Source organism: Nylanderia fulva, unplaced genomic scaffold, assembly GCF_048542155.1.
Source record: "Nylanderia fulva isolate GAGA-0341 unplaced genomic scaffold, ASM4854215v1 Scaffold29, whole genome shotgun sequence".
In the NCBI taxonomy this organism is placed as follows: Eukaryota; Metazoa; Arthropoda; class Insecta; order Hymenoptera; family Formicidae; genus Nylanderia; species Nylanderia fulva.
This window is the reverse complement of record NW_028190358.1, coordinates 1,193,668-1,210,427: the sequence shown is the minus strand read 5'-3', so window position 1 is coordinate 1,210,427 and position 16,760 is coordinate 1,193,668. Positions and strand designations below refer to the sequence as shown.

The 16,760-nt window shown below is 36.7% G+C and overlaps 1 protein-coding gene and 1 non-coding gene across 3 annotated transcripts in view; both read left to right on the top strand.

The window, feature by feature from the left end:
* The window catches only part of LOC114933120 (zwei Ig domain protein zig-8-like), a 50,545-nt gene that overhangs the window by 17,987 nt on the left and 15,798 nt on the right, over positions 1-16,760 (top strand). For both annotated transcript variants that reach the window (XM_029305600.2, XM_029305596.2), the window contains exons 3-4: positions 8,088-8,254; positions 11,489-11,702. In XM_029305600.2, the coding sequence (XP_029161433.2) occupies positions 8,088-8,254; positions 11,489-11,702 (381 nt within the window). The remainder of the gene's footprint in view (positions 1-8,087; positions 8,255-11,488; positions 11,703-16,760) is intronic.
* LOC146722666 (U5 spliceosomal RNA) lies at positions 2,516-2,654 on the top strand. Its single transcript, XR_014925018.1, has one exon. It is a non-coding gene; the product is annotated as a U5 spliceosomal RNA (small nuclear RNA).

Below are 16,760 nucleotides of genomic sequence, written 5' to 3'. Positions count from 1 at the left end.
TTTCTTGCTCATATTATTCTTTACATTTTAGAATGTACTAATAAAGATACTTCAAAAAATGAGTCTTTTCAAGTATCTTAAAGTTTCCCGTGCAGATTATGTAATAATTACGTAAACAAAGAAAAAAATTTCTCAAACAATCACACTATGAAATTTTAGAGAGAGAATAATGATAACATTAATAAATAAATTTAACCGCTAATAAATAATTATAGCAACGAAAAAAGCTATTTTTATAAAAACACATCTTTGTTATTTTATATTTAAGTTAATATAGAAGAAGATCACAATTTAATTTGTGATAAATACAATTATAACAAAGTAATATATATCACGTGGAATATACGACATGGTAATGACACTGATAAGGACTATGTACCAAAAGAGCGAAACGTGAAGCAAATATCGAACAGCTCGCAAGAACGCCCGACAATTTTCCACACGCCCGATATCTTATATTTTCTTCCTTATGTCTTCGCGTACTTCATCGCTTTTCCATCGATATCGATGCCTTCTTTTTCTTTTCGTCTAAACCCCCTCGACTCCGTTATACACGTTCGACCACGACGTGGATAAAACTTTTAAAACCGCGAGTTAACTCTTTTGAGACCGTCTGTCTAGCTGCATTGCAGCCTGTAAGATATTAAGTTGCTTTTTTTATGTTTGTCATAAGTTTAAAAAAAATGCGCAGAATAAAACTTTGCGATTTTTACACAGCGCAATTTCCTCCTTGTGTAGTATCTACATATGTTACGTGGTAAAGTTATAAAGTTATATCATTACATTTGAATTGTCTGTGTGTCACATTTTCTTTTGCCATTTTTATAAAGTTTCTCCTTTTACTGGAAATAAACTTCAACTAAAATATATACAATATTTCACACATAACAATAACTGTTTATTGTCATTAATTACAAATTGTATTATTGCCAATAAAAAATTTTATTAATACAATTTAAATATAATGAAAATGATATAAAATAAAAAAATAAGAAAATTATTTTGTAATTAATTTCAATATAATAAAATATTATCAAAATAATATAAATATATATATTAGCAAAAGCATTTCTTAATTATTTTCAAATTTTTATTATGATATTAATTTCTATTAAATTTAGTAGATTTAGTAGTTTTAATAGTTTTATATTTAATAATAAAAAATTTGATGAAATTACACATACGAGAAGTAAAATTATTATTATGAGTCAGTTATTTTATAACCATTTTGCTCTGTTTTTCCATGGTCCTTTTTGTCATAACTATATTCTACTTCGCTGAGTATATATTCCCGAGTGTGATTTTGGGCTCTGCCCTTTCTCTCATAAAACTAGGTTAAACCCAAACGGCTGCGCTGCGTTTAGCTCGAATAAAAAACAAAAAATCAAAAGAGAAAGAGAGAGAAATATATAGAGAGAAAAGTATAATACGACCATCCGTATATGCACCATCAGGTCATTGCTTTTTAACTGCTTCGTACGGCACATTGTTTTTTCCTCTCTTCGCAAAAACGCTCAGAAAGTGATATCGTCGATGGTAATACCTCGTTGGTATTCTAAGAGATTAAGAGAAGGTATCGTAATTGTCACGGGTAACGCCATTGTTATTTCGCATGCGATAAGGCGCCTATTGCGCTACATAGTACATTTCCAAATTATGGATTATCGCTCGGGCAAAGTTTCATCATCAAAGTTTCACGACGAGTGAAGAACTACGAGTCGAGAGAGAGAGAGAGTACTTTACGTACGCTCGTAATATTAATGTAATCGTAGTTGTACCTATAATAGCCGGAGATCGCGGTTTACTTTAGGTGCTTCTCGATCGAGCGCGTTTCGAAAAGCCGCAGAACTCGCTGCTTGAAATTTCGCTTAGCATCGCGAGAATCACTCGCGCGATTTCGGATGTTCTTAACAGTCGGAATAAAAAAAATTCCGCCGAGTTACTACTACGTAGGAAGAAAGTTCGCGCCGTTAAGCGCGAACCTGCCGTCTGCTATTATTCCCAGTCAGAGAAAACGGAACGTAAATGTGTGTGGTTTCGTAAACAGTCGACGCGCGCTACGAGCTATCCCGGCGCATTTATACTTGCGTTTTATTTGCATTTTACTGTTAGTACGCTGTAGACTGCAGGAAATAGCGAGAAGCTGCGGACGATGTTGTCGGGACAGGACGAGGACGAAGATGATAACAACAAGAAGCAGAAACAGCGACACTTTATTCGTAGACATTCGTAGAAGCACGCGAAAGACACGGATAGAAGCACCCTTGACGTGCTGGTGCAAGATGCAACGCGACCTTACGACCAAACAGAGCGGATGGTATCTCGATGCGAGGATTACGGTAATATCTGCGAGGCTTGAATTTGAGAGAACGGTCACGGCGCACGAACGTGAAATTGGATCGCCACTGGCGTCCCTATACCCTGAAAAGAACGTATCGATTCTCAATGTTGCTGCCATGTGGGGGAACTTTATCGGAACTGTATTTTGAGAAACCATGGGAGAAATGGTTAGAATAGTTTTGCTATTTTCTCTCAAACTTTTTTCTCGCCTTTTATTTGAACAGGCATCCACGACGTGTCAGTGAAAAAAGACCGAGAGAAAATAGTGTTTAAAGAAACGTAGCTTTTATATCGCTTTTTGTAAATAAAAGTGTTTCGTAAGTCATTCAATTGATTTGATAAGAGAATGAGAAGAAATAATCTTATTAGACGGTAATTTCTATTTAAAACGATATGCTTTAGCGTTTTAGAACCAAAGGAAATGGCTAAATAATTTTCCTGATGTGCCATACAGCACATAGCTTCAGCTTGCTAGAAGTCTAATGAAATTCCATGGCATACCGTGCAATTTTGCATATTAATTGACATCAAACCATTCGCAGTGCAATAATGTCTCACTACTGTCATCGACTTTTAAAGTTATTTTCGTAAATCGTTCAAAACTTAAAAAAAAGAAGAATGCACTGTACAATTATTACAATTAAAACAATTACAATTTTCTATATTATACATATCTATACGTATCCAGCAAAATCATCATATACATATTCTGAAAGAGCTGAAGCACGATTGTATCATCTCTTATAACATTCATTCTTCGTCAAACGATTCTTTGCGAAAATCCATTTCTTTTCGCAAAGACTTGAAAACTTGTCTGCGAAATCTTCGACAAAACTCCTTTTATCAATTTTTTCTCCAGGAATAAAAAATTCTATTATGTTTGCCATGTATGCGTCACCACGTGACTAACTCGAGCGCATTTCATAGACAGCAAAAGCCGATATTCATGGTGTTACCGTGGCAGAATCGCACGAGATTCGCAAGTAGCATTCACTTGTGATGCATTCTTCGCGCGCCTCTTCACCCTTAAAATGCACACGAGCCGGAGAAAGAGAGGGCAGAGAGGGAGGAAGTGATGTATCCATCAACCTCGATCGTCGACGTCTGTTTTCGCAGAATTTCTGCTGTATTTTCGAGGTTTTCGAATGTATGTACGTACATACATTCCGGACATTTCCTCGTACTTCGAGATCTCGAGCTCTACGACTTTTCTGTCTAGCCGCGCTTTTCCCATCGCTTTTCCTCGCCGACTCACGAAAGAAGAGAGAACGTAATTCCCAAGCGGCCCGCCAAGTCGTTCAACGACTTCTTTCAACGACAGTTTCTTCTTCGTCGATAATCTTTCATGATATAGCCCGCCAAGTAGTTTACAGATCTTCGCTAGTCGACTGTGTGCAATCCGTTTAAGTTTCAAACAATGCCGAAGTAATATTGTACATAATAACGCTTTTAAAAAATATATTTTGCAGGTATATATGTTCTTGATAATGAAATTTCGTTATTATATTATTGTTTAAACAGTCTTTTGAAAAATTTCAGAAAATTAACAACCCCTCTTTGATACCTATGTTATTATCTTAAGGAAATTTAAAAACTTGTTTAATATAATAATATGTATCTATATGTGTGTGATTTTATTAATCATATTTACAATATATAATCCTCGTTGATTTGTATAACATTTTTATTTCACTGACATAACTGTCATAAACTTCGTAATCTCTTAGTAAACGTCTTGAAAGAACGTCATTCTTTCTCTCGGAATGTTATACTTTGTCACGGAACATTCGATGTATTCGATGTATGTTTTGCTAACATCTTCCTAGATGATGCTCTATTGTACCCGAAGCTGCACGTCTCTGACTTCTCCATTTTACCTTTCACTTCTTGCTCGTTTTTCCAACCACCTTTACTCTACCTCAACCCTTCGTCCTAGTTGTTTGAACAACGAGGGGAGGATATTATTCCCGCGAGATCTAGTCGTCTTACGACTTTTTCCGAGGAGTAGTCTCTTTTCCAGGACGAAGCGTGGCACTGGACGAGATACTTTTTGCTAAATCTTTCCTGCGATATTTAATATAAAAAATTATTCGAGTCGAAAATTTAAAATGACGAATTAAAATCTTATTTTACATTAAGACTTTACACTTCTCTTATCTAGAAATGTTAAAACTCAAATATTCAATTCTGGAATATTATTCTATATATGTATGTACGACAAAGATGCATTTATTTATTTTATTAAATTACTATTATAACAGTAACATTGTTTATCAAAGTACCAAATTGTTATTGGTTTAATTTGACAAATAATTTGTTTTGTGTTATAATTCCATACAGCAATTATTAATAATATATTGAACCAAACAAATTATATGTTTTTTAAAGTAAATTATGCTTGTTATGAATATCAAATTTGAAACAGATACCAATAAGGGTACCTATACTAATATATAAATTCTCGTTTTTATTTCTTTTGCTTTTCTTTATTGTATTCTTCAATCTTTTAACTTAATGCTTTTTCCAGCCAAACGTGCCAAGCATGCTTTAAAGACGATGCGAATATTATTTCAAAACAGCGCTGTTAGCCATTATGAGAATATTGCTACAGGAGTTATTTTCTCTTTCACGAAATATATTACTTTAAATTTCAGATAATACACATAGGAAGCAGAAGTAGCTTCTTATAGCAAAATTTTACTAACTGTGCTTGGCAATATGAGAAATTTTATATTAAAAATTGTCTTTTCTTTAATCACTTTGGTTGTCTGTGATCAAAATACATAACAATGACACGTTTACATTAGCATATATAATACGTTATAAAAGCGTTATGTAATTATAAAAAATTCCATTAAATTAAAAGCGTTGGGGTTTCAACAGTTTCAGTCGCATGTGACTTTTCTCGCTCGAATAATGAAGTCGCGTCAATACGTTTCACGGCAAGAGCTATCCCATCCTAGAGAACGTTTTCTACTGTTGGCAATCGAATCGTGTAGACTTCTCTTTCTAGCGGCAGGCAAGGCGTTTCTCACGAGGCGTCGCAGCCAAAGCGCATTGAGGGTTTCCAATTCGCGAAGTTGCCAACGCATAAGATGTAAATAATGTTTCGCCTCCGGTGCATTCCGCATGCATCGAAAATCCGGGAGAAACGAGCGTTGCGCATCCGTCGATTCCGATCGTCACCGTCAACGTCGGAAGCGACAGTCTGGCACCGATACATCCATTTCCGGAATTTTTAACAGCATGCCGGCTCGCAGGAATTTTCGAGACATATGTCTTTCGCGACGACGTTTTTCTCTCCATTCTCTCTCCCTCTATCTTTTTCTCGTAAAGTACACGGGGGCACCCACTTTATTTTCCACTCGACCATTTTTCCCCTTTATTCGCCACCGCTTTCAACCGAGAGTTCCGGTTGTTTGAACAACGGCGCGAATATTATTCCGCCGATTACGCGCGATTTTTCCGGCTGGGAAGTGCTCACCGCGATTTTCGTCGCACAGTCCCTGATATCGATTTTTTTTCTAAGAATATATGTATATATACTTTTCGGAGCAAATGACGTTTCTCCAAACTCGGTGCAAGATATTCTCGAGCCGATGTTTTCACTCGACGTTTCAGCGCTTTTCGATTTTCTCTCCGATACATTAAAAGATCCTTATGTCAGTGCTGGAGGATTTGAAATATAGAAGAATACAGTTATAAAAATGCATATATTGTTATATTTATTATATTCTAAAATTATAAAAAAAAAGATAATTATTTTATAACTATAAATTATAATTTTGCATTTTAATTGTTGTTAATATAATTTAATCTTAATCACATATAACTTAATGAAGAGCAGGAAATTATTTAAAAACATTTTAAAAAATGATCTACGTTGGAAACAAGAGTACCGAAAAGCCCTTTAGCTTCGGAAAGATGTATTTATACAAGTGAAAATACTTTTATAGCAGCCCAAAATGGTAAGAGGGATAGGAATAATTCAGCTGCTTGCTAAACCCTGGCTTTTGGCAAGTAAGATAGAAATGGAAGGGGTTAATTTGCGAGTTTCGTAGGATCCTCTCTTGAGGGCTCGCCAAGCTTATTACAGTAAATAGCTTAGATGGGGTGCGCCGTTCGGCCTCTCCTGTTTGGCCTTTCATCTCGCAAAACTCATTTCTGTCTCCCTCTTCCTCCCTTCTCTCTCTCTTTCTCTTTCTTTCTATGCCCTGGAAGATATAACGCATAGAATCGTTATCACTTTATCAAAGTTAGACGCCGCGCTCGTCCCGACATGCAGAAGAAAGTGCTTTCAACCGACCGTATCGTTTATTAACGTTTTAACAGTCGCGCGCAACGTATATTGTATTAAAGTACGAGACACCGAGCCGATTAAACTGTTGCTGTGCCGAGTGAAAAAGATCGTTCCACCGTGAATGCGAACGAGAAACGCCCGCCTCTACGACATATTTAAAGCGCACCGCGGTAATAGGATAGCGACACGACGAAAAGTGGATTGGAAATAAACCCTCTTAACCCCTGCTTTCTTCGAATAAATTCGTTGGAAATTACATTCACTTGGGTACTCCCTAATTTAATATCTCACTTATATACGTATAGCTGTTTGCACAAACATAGATTGCTCAACGTAATTTAAATCTAATATTAGAAAAGCAAAAATTAAATAGTAATTACGATACAACCTCTTTGACTTGACAAATCTTAAATATAAAATTTCGTTATTTTTGTATGCGATATAATTGTATTTGAAGTATAATTCGAGCGTAGAAAAAATTGAGTTAATAAAAGTTCACGTTATAATAAGTTCGCCGAATTATATTTTCATGGATTATTGGGGCGCGAAATTTTGGGAGTAAATTTCGAGATTAACGATCCCGAAAGGACAAGTCGATGCCGACGCTTATATATCGATCGGCCGGAGTCAGCTAAAATTCACCTTAAAGCGCGAATCTCCCGATCGTCAGCTCGCGATGCCATCGAACTATCTGCGCCCAGGGAGGTCGTGATTTGAATAATAATCAGCGTAGACGCGCGGTATGTAAGCCACTAACATCTTCCATGCAAATAGGCATGACTTCGCTCATCCACGCACGTATGCGTTCCCGCGATTGTGTGCTCGGCACACTTTCACGATCCACAAACGCGGGAACGTATCCACCCGGACGCGAGGATTGCATTTGCCGCAGTGCGGGGCGCGAGATACGTACGAGTTATTCGACGGAATATTTTTCAAACTTTATTGTTGCCTGTTTTAATGAGGCTCGCACGGTCCTCCGATCGCATTATCGTGCGTCTCCGAATTTAAAATTTCTGGTATAAATTATATAAATGTATCAAGTGCGCGCGAAAACTCCATTCTACTGCAGTTCCACTTTAATTGAACGTGCAGCTATGCAATATGGAACCAACCACCAAATTTTCAGATTTTGAAATTTTTATTGCAAATTGTGCCTGAATGTATCAAAGGTACAATTTGCAATAAAAATCTCGAAATCGAAAAATTTAGTGACTGGTTCTGTATTGCATAACTACGTCCAATTGTTTCTTTTTTTTTTTCGTCTAGCGAGATGTATTTTCTCACGAAATGATAGATAAGATAGATCAAAATTTAGAAAAATGTATTATATAAAATGACATTTTTAATTAGTCCTCTTTATTCGAAATAATTTTGTGTTTATTTTTGTATTCACCAGAATTTTTTTGTAAGAGAATGAAAATGGTTTCTTTTTTTTTTTTTTCAGAAAGCATCGCGTACGAATCACACGTTTCCATGGTGGACGCTTTCCAAGAACGCATAACGCCGAAAATTGGTCCATACTTCGACAACACAATGCCCTCCAGCGTCACTGGCTTGGCCGGAGATACTGTTCAACTGGGATGCAGAGTAAAGAATCTCGGAAATAGAACGGTAAGTCTAGAATAAGTATTCTATTTTTAGAAATATATTAAATCTCGTATAACATTATATGCGGAGCGAGAGTGGTGTGTGAAAGAGCAAATTAGAGGAATCAAATCAAATGATATACATAATTACAATATCGAATAATTAATTACGATGAAATAATATAATTACACAATCACGGAGAATTAATGCGATAAATTGCGTGTCGTGTTGGTATTACCGGTCCGCTTCCCGGAATTACGTATCTCTCAGTCAGAGAGCAAATCTTAAGCCTTACAAGTAGCAGCTTAGATTTCGACACGGGATATCGGCAGGTGAACACAACCACTGACACGCCGGGAACAACGCGAGATAGGCTTGCCGGAGCTAATGCAAGAGATTCGGGAACGCGGAGGCGGCCAGCATCGACAACATTATCGAGATGCCAAGCGAACTGTATCTCCCGTTTGCGGAATTAACCAGTAAATTACAGGATGAAGATGCAACGAATGTTGCGAACGATGATGTTTACATCGTAATTTGTTGATGGAGGAAAAAGAGAACGAGATGAACGGCGGAATCTCTCAGCGAAATAACTCGGAACGAAACATCCGTGGTATTATTCGAGTTATGTAATTATCGCTACGATTTCTCCGGAATACTGTAAACATCCGAATCCCAAGTTTATATCTTGAACTTTCGCCGTTGATTAAATTAAGCCGACTTCATCACCCGCGTCGTAGGACAAATTTTTTTTTTTCGTTCTCGCGGTTAAATCAGCGTTTCTAGTAGATCGGTAAATTAACTTGAGAACAGACACGGATCCTCGGAGAATTTATCTTTCACTCCAGAACCTTCAGGCGTCCTCGACCTCGAATATCAACGGCGACGCTACTCGAGGATTATCGTAGCGATTAAGTAGAAAAGGACGACCTTTGTTAGACTGCGTCTTCAAAGATGGTTGGGAAGTCGCAGTTTTAATCCCGTGGCTCATCTCTATGCAAAGCTCGGTCTTTGCGTTTATGTTAGCCGCAACTACGCGTGTACTGTCTGATATATTTCGTTAATACCCAAGTTTTTATCTGTAAAGAGGAGGGCGTGCAAATTATATTAGAAAAGTGAAAACGCGAATTGTAATCGCATGTTGCATTAAAACGGATGGATTATGATAATACAATATCGTATTAATGTGATGCCAGTTTATTATTGAAATATATACGAGCGTGTCTCTAAATATACACACACACACACGAATTAATGTTGCGGGAGAATGTCAATAAAATTGCGGTTCCTCGGTCGGACGAAATTACATGAGATTCCTAACTCGTGTGAAAATGCTGGGATATGAAGAAGTCGAAAGTGATGAAGTTACGTGAAAAAGTAGCGGGCGGTTTGCCACGAAAGAGAGAAGTGGCAAGAATAAGCGCCACTTTAGGCATGATATTAACTCTGGTTCCGCGCGATATGCAAAAAGATTCGAGAAAGAAAAGTGCGGCAATCGTCGTTATGGCAGTCACGGGGTGCGCGCGTTCATGGATTTTATCTATACTCGCATATTTCCACCAAAAGCTCCCGGTATTCTCTCTCTCTCTCTTTCTTGTGCACGTGCGCGCGCGAACGCGTATTGTAAATTTTATTACGTGAAAAAGTTTCCCCGGAACAGCCGGCAACCGGATAGAACGATTGCTACTTTTTTTTGCGAGAAGCATATTAACTGCGACATCGGAACATTCGAGCGATAATCGTATTAAACCGAGGGAGAGCTCTTGTGCAGTTTATATTTCCGATTATATTCAAGCGCAAATGCGCATCATGAGTTTCGACCTAGATTTCGATCAACAACCACAATGATTTATCGCGCAATGTATTACAGTGCAGGATGGAAAATAATATTATGCACCGTTTCCATGAGTATTAATTAAATTAATAAAGCTTTAATTCGCTGAGTCTTTGTCACCATATATTGATAAAAGGAAGATTGAGAATTTCACTTACAACGCGCACCTGGCATTAATTAATGAGAATGAATCTCTGAAGCATTTTGAATGCAGATATTTAGACAAAGGTAGATTACTAAATATTAAATGAATCACAAATTAGTATATAATAATATGAATTTACAGAGATAAGGTTAATTAACTAGAACTGAAATTATCTGCTTCCGCGATTAGTTTTGCATAAATAAATACTGGATATTTCGTATCGCGATATATATTGTTTCCGGTTTAGCCATTGGGAGATATTACAACCAGGTACGGTTTAATGAATATGACTATGGATTCTCGTTAAAATCGCACCGATATCATCCGTATGACCGAATTATGCGCGCAGTTTGAAGACTCGTGCAATGTGTTAACTGGTAGGAGGAAAAACCCTATTCAAGTCATTAAAGTGCCGGAGATCGTCGTTACGGCGCAATTTCCAACACGTGGGGGAATTACCCTGATTATAGATGTTATGACGGTTCCGGATCATCGGTTGGATGCTTTAATTAACGGCATCGGAAAACTTTCCGGCATCATCCGAACTTGGCAAACGTCACTTTGACACCCTCCGAAGTTTGTTCGTATTATCATTATCAGATCGCTGTAGACGACAAGCTCGTGAAGATCAACATTGTCAGATGTATTTTGATCCAATTGATAAAATGGTGTAATTTAATGTCATTTAATCATTTTTCAATTATGTGAATAATATTTAAAAAAATGTATTTTTCACATTACGTGGTTGAACTTGGGATCGTATTTCATAACTTCTAGTGGGAGTTAAATAGGCAAATTTGCGCACCTATTCGCTTATAAATAATTGCAAAGTACGGGAGTCGTCGTTACACGTCGAGATTGTAGTTATACATCACGAGGTTATATAACATTAAACAAAGACATGAAGTATTCCAGCTGCGGCGAATCTACTGCACTCGTAAATTTCTCGGGGCTAGGAAAAGGGAGAGTATAAAGTTTTATCGTCCAATCTTACGAGCAACAGGGCGTGAGGAGCGATGATAGTTAGCAATACGGGGCTCGCGGTAACTCAAGATTTCTGCATTTAGATTGCAGAAAGAACACGACATATTTTTGCTAATCCATTGTTAAATACTTTAATGTATATCTGTAATAATATTTGAAGCACACTCGTCGCGATTACTTTTATATTCGTGACGAGTTACATACAAAAAAAAAATGATAATGATCTTTGAAAGCTAAAATATTTTTAAGATATTCGAGTAATAAAAAAATAATCGATGTTTTATTCCTTGTTTAGGTTTCGTGGGTGAGGCACCGTGATATCCATTTGCTAACAGTTGGTACTTACACTTACACGAGCGATCAGCGTTTCGAGGCGATGCATAATAAACTTCATACGGACGAATGGATTCTCAGAATACGATATCCCCAGCGAAAAGATTCCGGTATCTACGAGTGCCAAATATCCACCACTCCGCCCATCGGTCATCCTGTTCATCTTATTATAGTCGGTAAGTCATGACTGCTTTATAGAAAATGAACGAGCGATAATTTCAACGATAATAGAGATGTATGAGATTTTGCATCATAATTTAACGCTTATCCAGTCTGATGAATATAGTGCTTCACTTATCATCAGATTAAATTTTAAATAACGTTTTTTTATCAATAAATCAGTAAGAAATTATGTCAATATAGATTAAAGAGCTAATAAGAAACGCAGAGTAAAAGAGCGAGTGAACAAGTGCTAAATAATTTTAAATATTATTTATTAGTTTAAAATTAAACATTTCAGTTCCACTTTGGATCATTTTCAATTACTGTATAACAAGAAATAAAAACATAATTATTTTTTTTATTGTAAATGTGCTGGTTGCGCTAAAATAATATTCTTTACAATTAACATTGATTAAATATGAATTATTGTCATCAGACATTCAAAGATTAACACCGATGAATAAAGGAAGACATTATTAATTTATCTGAGATATTTTTTCAATTTTTAAACAAAATTTGATTTTCTTCGTTTAAATAATTCGTGCGATTGATATAACATTCTCATCATCTCCTAGTGGTATTTAAAATATATTAAAATAATACAAATTTAATTAAATGATTATAAACGTCTTTATATAAATCGAGAAATCTAAAAAAACATCTATTGAAGAAATTAAATTACTTAACAAATATCGAACGCATACATTATTGATAAAGGCTTGTCAAATATTCGAATTTAGCTATTTTATTTAATCTCGCAATTTGAAAATCCACATTTAGTTGTACGCACATCCTTAGATTTATCATCATTAATCAAATACATTGCGACGATATCCTTGTGAGTTTTTTTATCGAGTCATGTCTGAATAATTCAAGCAGCGTGAAAGTGGTCGGGGAAAAAACGCAGAATCTCGTAACTTTTGGTTCAAACTTTGCTAGCCATTTTAAGTGTTGAAAAGAGCAAAAGGCCGTGGCACGTGGCGGAAGTTACAAGTTAGTAGGCCTCGTGGGAACCGCCAGATGATCGAGAGAATTATAAATCAATGCGAGGAAGTTCCTACGGGAAAAAAATTACCAGCGACGCGTGTAGCAGACAAACGTGGACATTGTCTACGATCTATGAGATTAAGTAAATCGCACTCATGCGTGCGTAACATGCGAAAAAAGTAAAAGTTTTACGATTCGTAAAAGATAAATGTACATTTTCGGACATAAAGATTTCGAGAAAAGGCAAATAAAAATTATTCTATTTATACGTGCGTTATAGTATGTATGTTGACTCTTTATGGGACATTTTTCTCGACGAAGAATGGAATTCTCATTCTCTCTTTTTCCAAAGAGATCTGCTTTATTAAAGTACATAGATTAAAAAAATAATTGTGCAAATAATTTCTTGAATAATTCAAATCTGTACAAAAGTGTAAAAAAGTGCCACTTTGAAAACTCGATTAAATTTAACAAAAAGACAATTAATATTTTTACTTGTTGCAAATAAATACTGAATATCTTTTTTGTAGCATTTAATTCACTTCGATAGAATAATATGAATTAAATCTAAATCGAAATTCTTGATCAAAATATTCTTTCTTTGATCATCAATCCGATAAGTTAGAGAAAGTTTGATCGCGATTGGCCTTCGAGAGAAAACGTTGTCAGAGACCTGCGGGCGTTTCGCGAACACGAGTCACGAAAGTGTTCAATTATCGCCAAGCTAATGAAGTCTTTCCCCCAAGAAAAAAGGGGTGGGCTCAAGAAAGAAGAATCGATGGCTACTTGGCCAATCTACTTTCTTCTTGTCTGTCTACCATCCATCACAATGTCTTATTCCTTGTCCTGCTTCTAGCTTTTCTCCTCGTCTCCTCTGTCAGTCCAAGCTTGTCATTTTTTCGTTTCGTTAAATTCCGTGTTTTCCAACTTTCTTAGAAAAAAATTTCTAATCTTCCCCAACTTTTTCAGAACTATTTCATGATTAAATAACAATGATAAATTGTGCATTTTACAAAATTTTATTTAAAAGGTGAATCCAACAAAAATACATATATAATTTTTATTCTTTTTTAAATAACGATATTATTTTAATATCCGAGAAAATTGAAAGTTCTCTGAGACATTTTGCCAGTAAAAGAGATTTTTCAAGTTTCCGCAGTTTTCCGGTTAATTCTGCAATTTCATCATTTTCATTAGTCTCGAGAAAAAGTCATCTAAAGCTAATTGCAGGGTAGCCAGGAATAAATGCTTAATTACCCGCTCTTGTTTGTGCATCAAAGATATATTAAAATGTATGATACGGGTGCAATATGACAGCAATAATATTCAAAAAAGAGAGAGACAGATTATGTTTGAGCGATTGGATCGGGGTGACCCGATATAGAATTCTTTCCATCTTCGTCCATTTAATAAAGACGCCAAGCGAACCAGACGACGCGCGGAGCGGATCGAAAAACAATAGTCGACCTTTCAGCGGCATTCTTGGCACGCGATGTCCGTGAAATTGTGGGAACAAATTGAGCCTTTCCGGGAGCGAACGATTCTTCTTCAACATTGCGCTCGTTCGCCATTTCATCGTGATCCGCACCGACTGCCTGAAAAGGGACCGATCTCGGTTCCTTTGCGCGAGTCTTTTTTAACTGCCTCGTCTCTCTTTTCCTTTTTGCTTCCGAACCGCGTCGGTGCTTCCCTGTCGCGATTGATGTCGTCGAGAGCTTACGTCGTTTGACTTGAAAGCTCGATTTTTAAACGGGCGACATTTACCGTGAGAGGCAACGGGCAAAGACCATGTCGAATACCTGACGAAAAATTCAAGAAAATTCCAGTCGTGCTTACATCAATATTACGCAGTCTATGGTATTTTCGCAAAACAATAAATGCGCGCCACGCACGCATATTTATTTTGTATATTATTTATCTGTATTGCGCAGAAATTTTTTAATAGAAAAACAATTTCGGAGAACTAAATTATTTTTTTTACAGCATTTATTTTTATACGTCATTCGAAGTTATTTTTTAATTGTTTCTAAAAATAATCTAGCATTTTCGGATAGCAAAACGCAGTACGAGTCTTTTTGATTAGTAATGCCAATTTTTCTCTTTAACGTCATTTCCCGGAGATCTCCATCTTGAATCTTCTTAATTGCACGAGAGAAAAAGACGGCATTTATTCATTTTGACAACCTTCTTTAATCACTTGCGAGCGCGAGCACGTCCGCCTCCATCATTTCTGTTATCGGTCGCGTGACAATCGCTATATCTCTGTCATCTGTATCGAGGAAAGAAACGATTCGTTACGGGAAGGTTGTACCGTTTATCGACGTTAACGGCCAGAAAGTCGTCTTTGTTGCCGATCACTTTTTTTTCGCGTTAGTATTATTTCTTTTTTATCTCAGGATTGCTCACCGTTCCTCTTTATCTTCGTCTCTATCTTCCACTTCATTTCATTGTCATCTAAAAAAGCGATAAAAGACACGAAAGTTTTATCTCTTCATTTACCTCTTCCTTTCTCTCTCTCTCTCTCTCTCTCTCTCTATCATCGAGTTTTTTTTATTAGACCGCAAGACCATTCAATAACCAAATGCAGACACTCGACACAAAATGCTACGAGCAGTGCTTTCACTAAAATAATTCGCTCGGTCCACAAATGAGTTATTTACATCCAGATCCGGTCTGGTTCTTATTAAGTCGTCGTCAAGTATCGGCTTGAACGTACTGACAATGAGATGTTCATTTCGCGAAAGAGGAGAGACGAGTGTCGCAGTGTTCGCAATTTGTTCTCGTTATGTCTATTGAACGACTGTCAACTTACAGCAAGCGCGTCGGTGAAGGGCATAATGAATAATGAATAATGAATCATTTGCATGGAGAGTCACCGCGACGTTCGCCTTATCGTCGACACATCTCAATACGATCGTTTTATCATCCTTTCTTTTAAAATTTCGTTTCGCGACCGTTCTCAACTGATTGCGGAGTGTGAAAATTCCAAGTCGACTGAAATAAATTTATAATGAGTCATCATTGACATATACGATCAATTATTCATTTCTTTCGTAAAAAGTAAAATATGTATGATCCTTCGTAAGTCTTTTTAATTGAATTTCCGCTTGAAGCGGAAGATTTTCTCGACCGCGCCAAGTTATTTTCGCCGAAGTCATTCTTTTGTATCGTATAAAGTCTTTCGTTTAATTTTTTCTCTTTTCACGGAGTTTGACTTTAATTAGAGAACTACTATTTATTATAAACTCCCAACTCATTGCCATGTTTTAATGCTCATTAGAAACGCTCCAGAAGGAGAAATAACTTTAATGAGTAGATAAAGAAGATATCACCATCGTTCAGAGCGGAAACGAAGTAATATCTATTTTCTTGAAAGTCCCGCGTAGAAAATTCAGAAAATTTCAAAAAATTCACCAAACAGTAGCATATCATTCTTTTTCTGCGCTACATAAGTCAGGAACGATGATGCATCGAGTATCATCTCCGATTTCAATTGTTATCCAAGTTTGGACGTTGCATTCTACTTTTCTTCTCTTGGCACCGGTAAGGCAATATAGCACTTTCGCCGTGAATCAATTTCGTAACCGTCACGTACTCGGTCAAGTCGTTTCTCATTGACGTTAGCGGAAGTGAGAGAAAAAGGAGCCTCGAAACGTGGAGGAAGGACTCGGCAGGAGACGAGTGGGCAGTCCGTAGTTTTCGTTTGTCACAAACGTGCGTCGAAAGTTAAACCATGCACATGCAGCATAACGAATTTACGTTACCTTTAGAGTAACGCGTGGAAGTTTCTTAATCATTACCGAGTGGCCCGGCCAGCCAGCACATTAGACAGTTAATTAGTGTTCGCTAATTAGTTTTCGCGCAAACTAATGTCTTTCGTCCGAAGCCACGCATTATCATATCATCGCGTATATTGCGCGGATAAATGTCGTAAGATCGGACGTGCGTCGTACATCATACTATGTAATATAACTATTGTTCAATATTTCCGACAAAAATACGTTGAATTGAATTAATTAATGAACAGCGTGCACGTTGTTACGCGGAATTTCGAATATTCGTGAAGTGGACCAATGTTCTCTCTA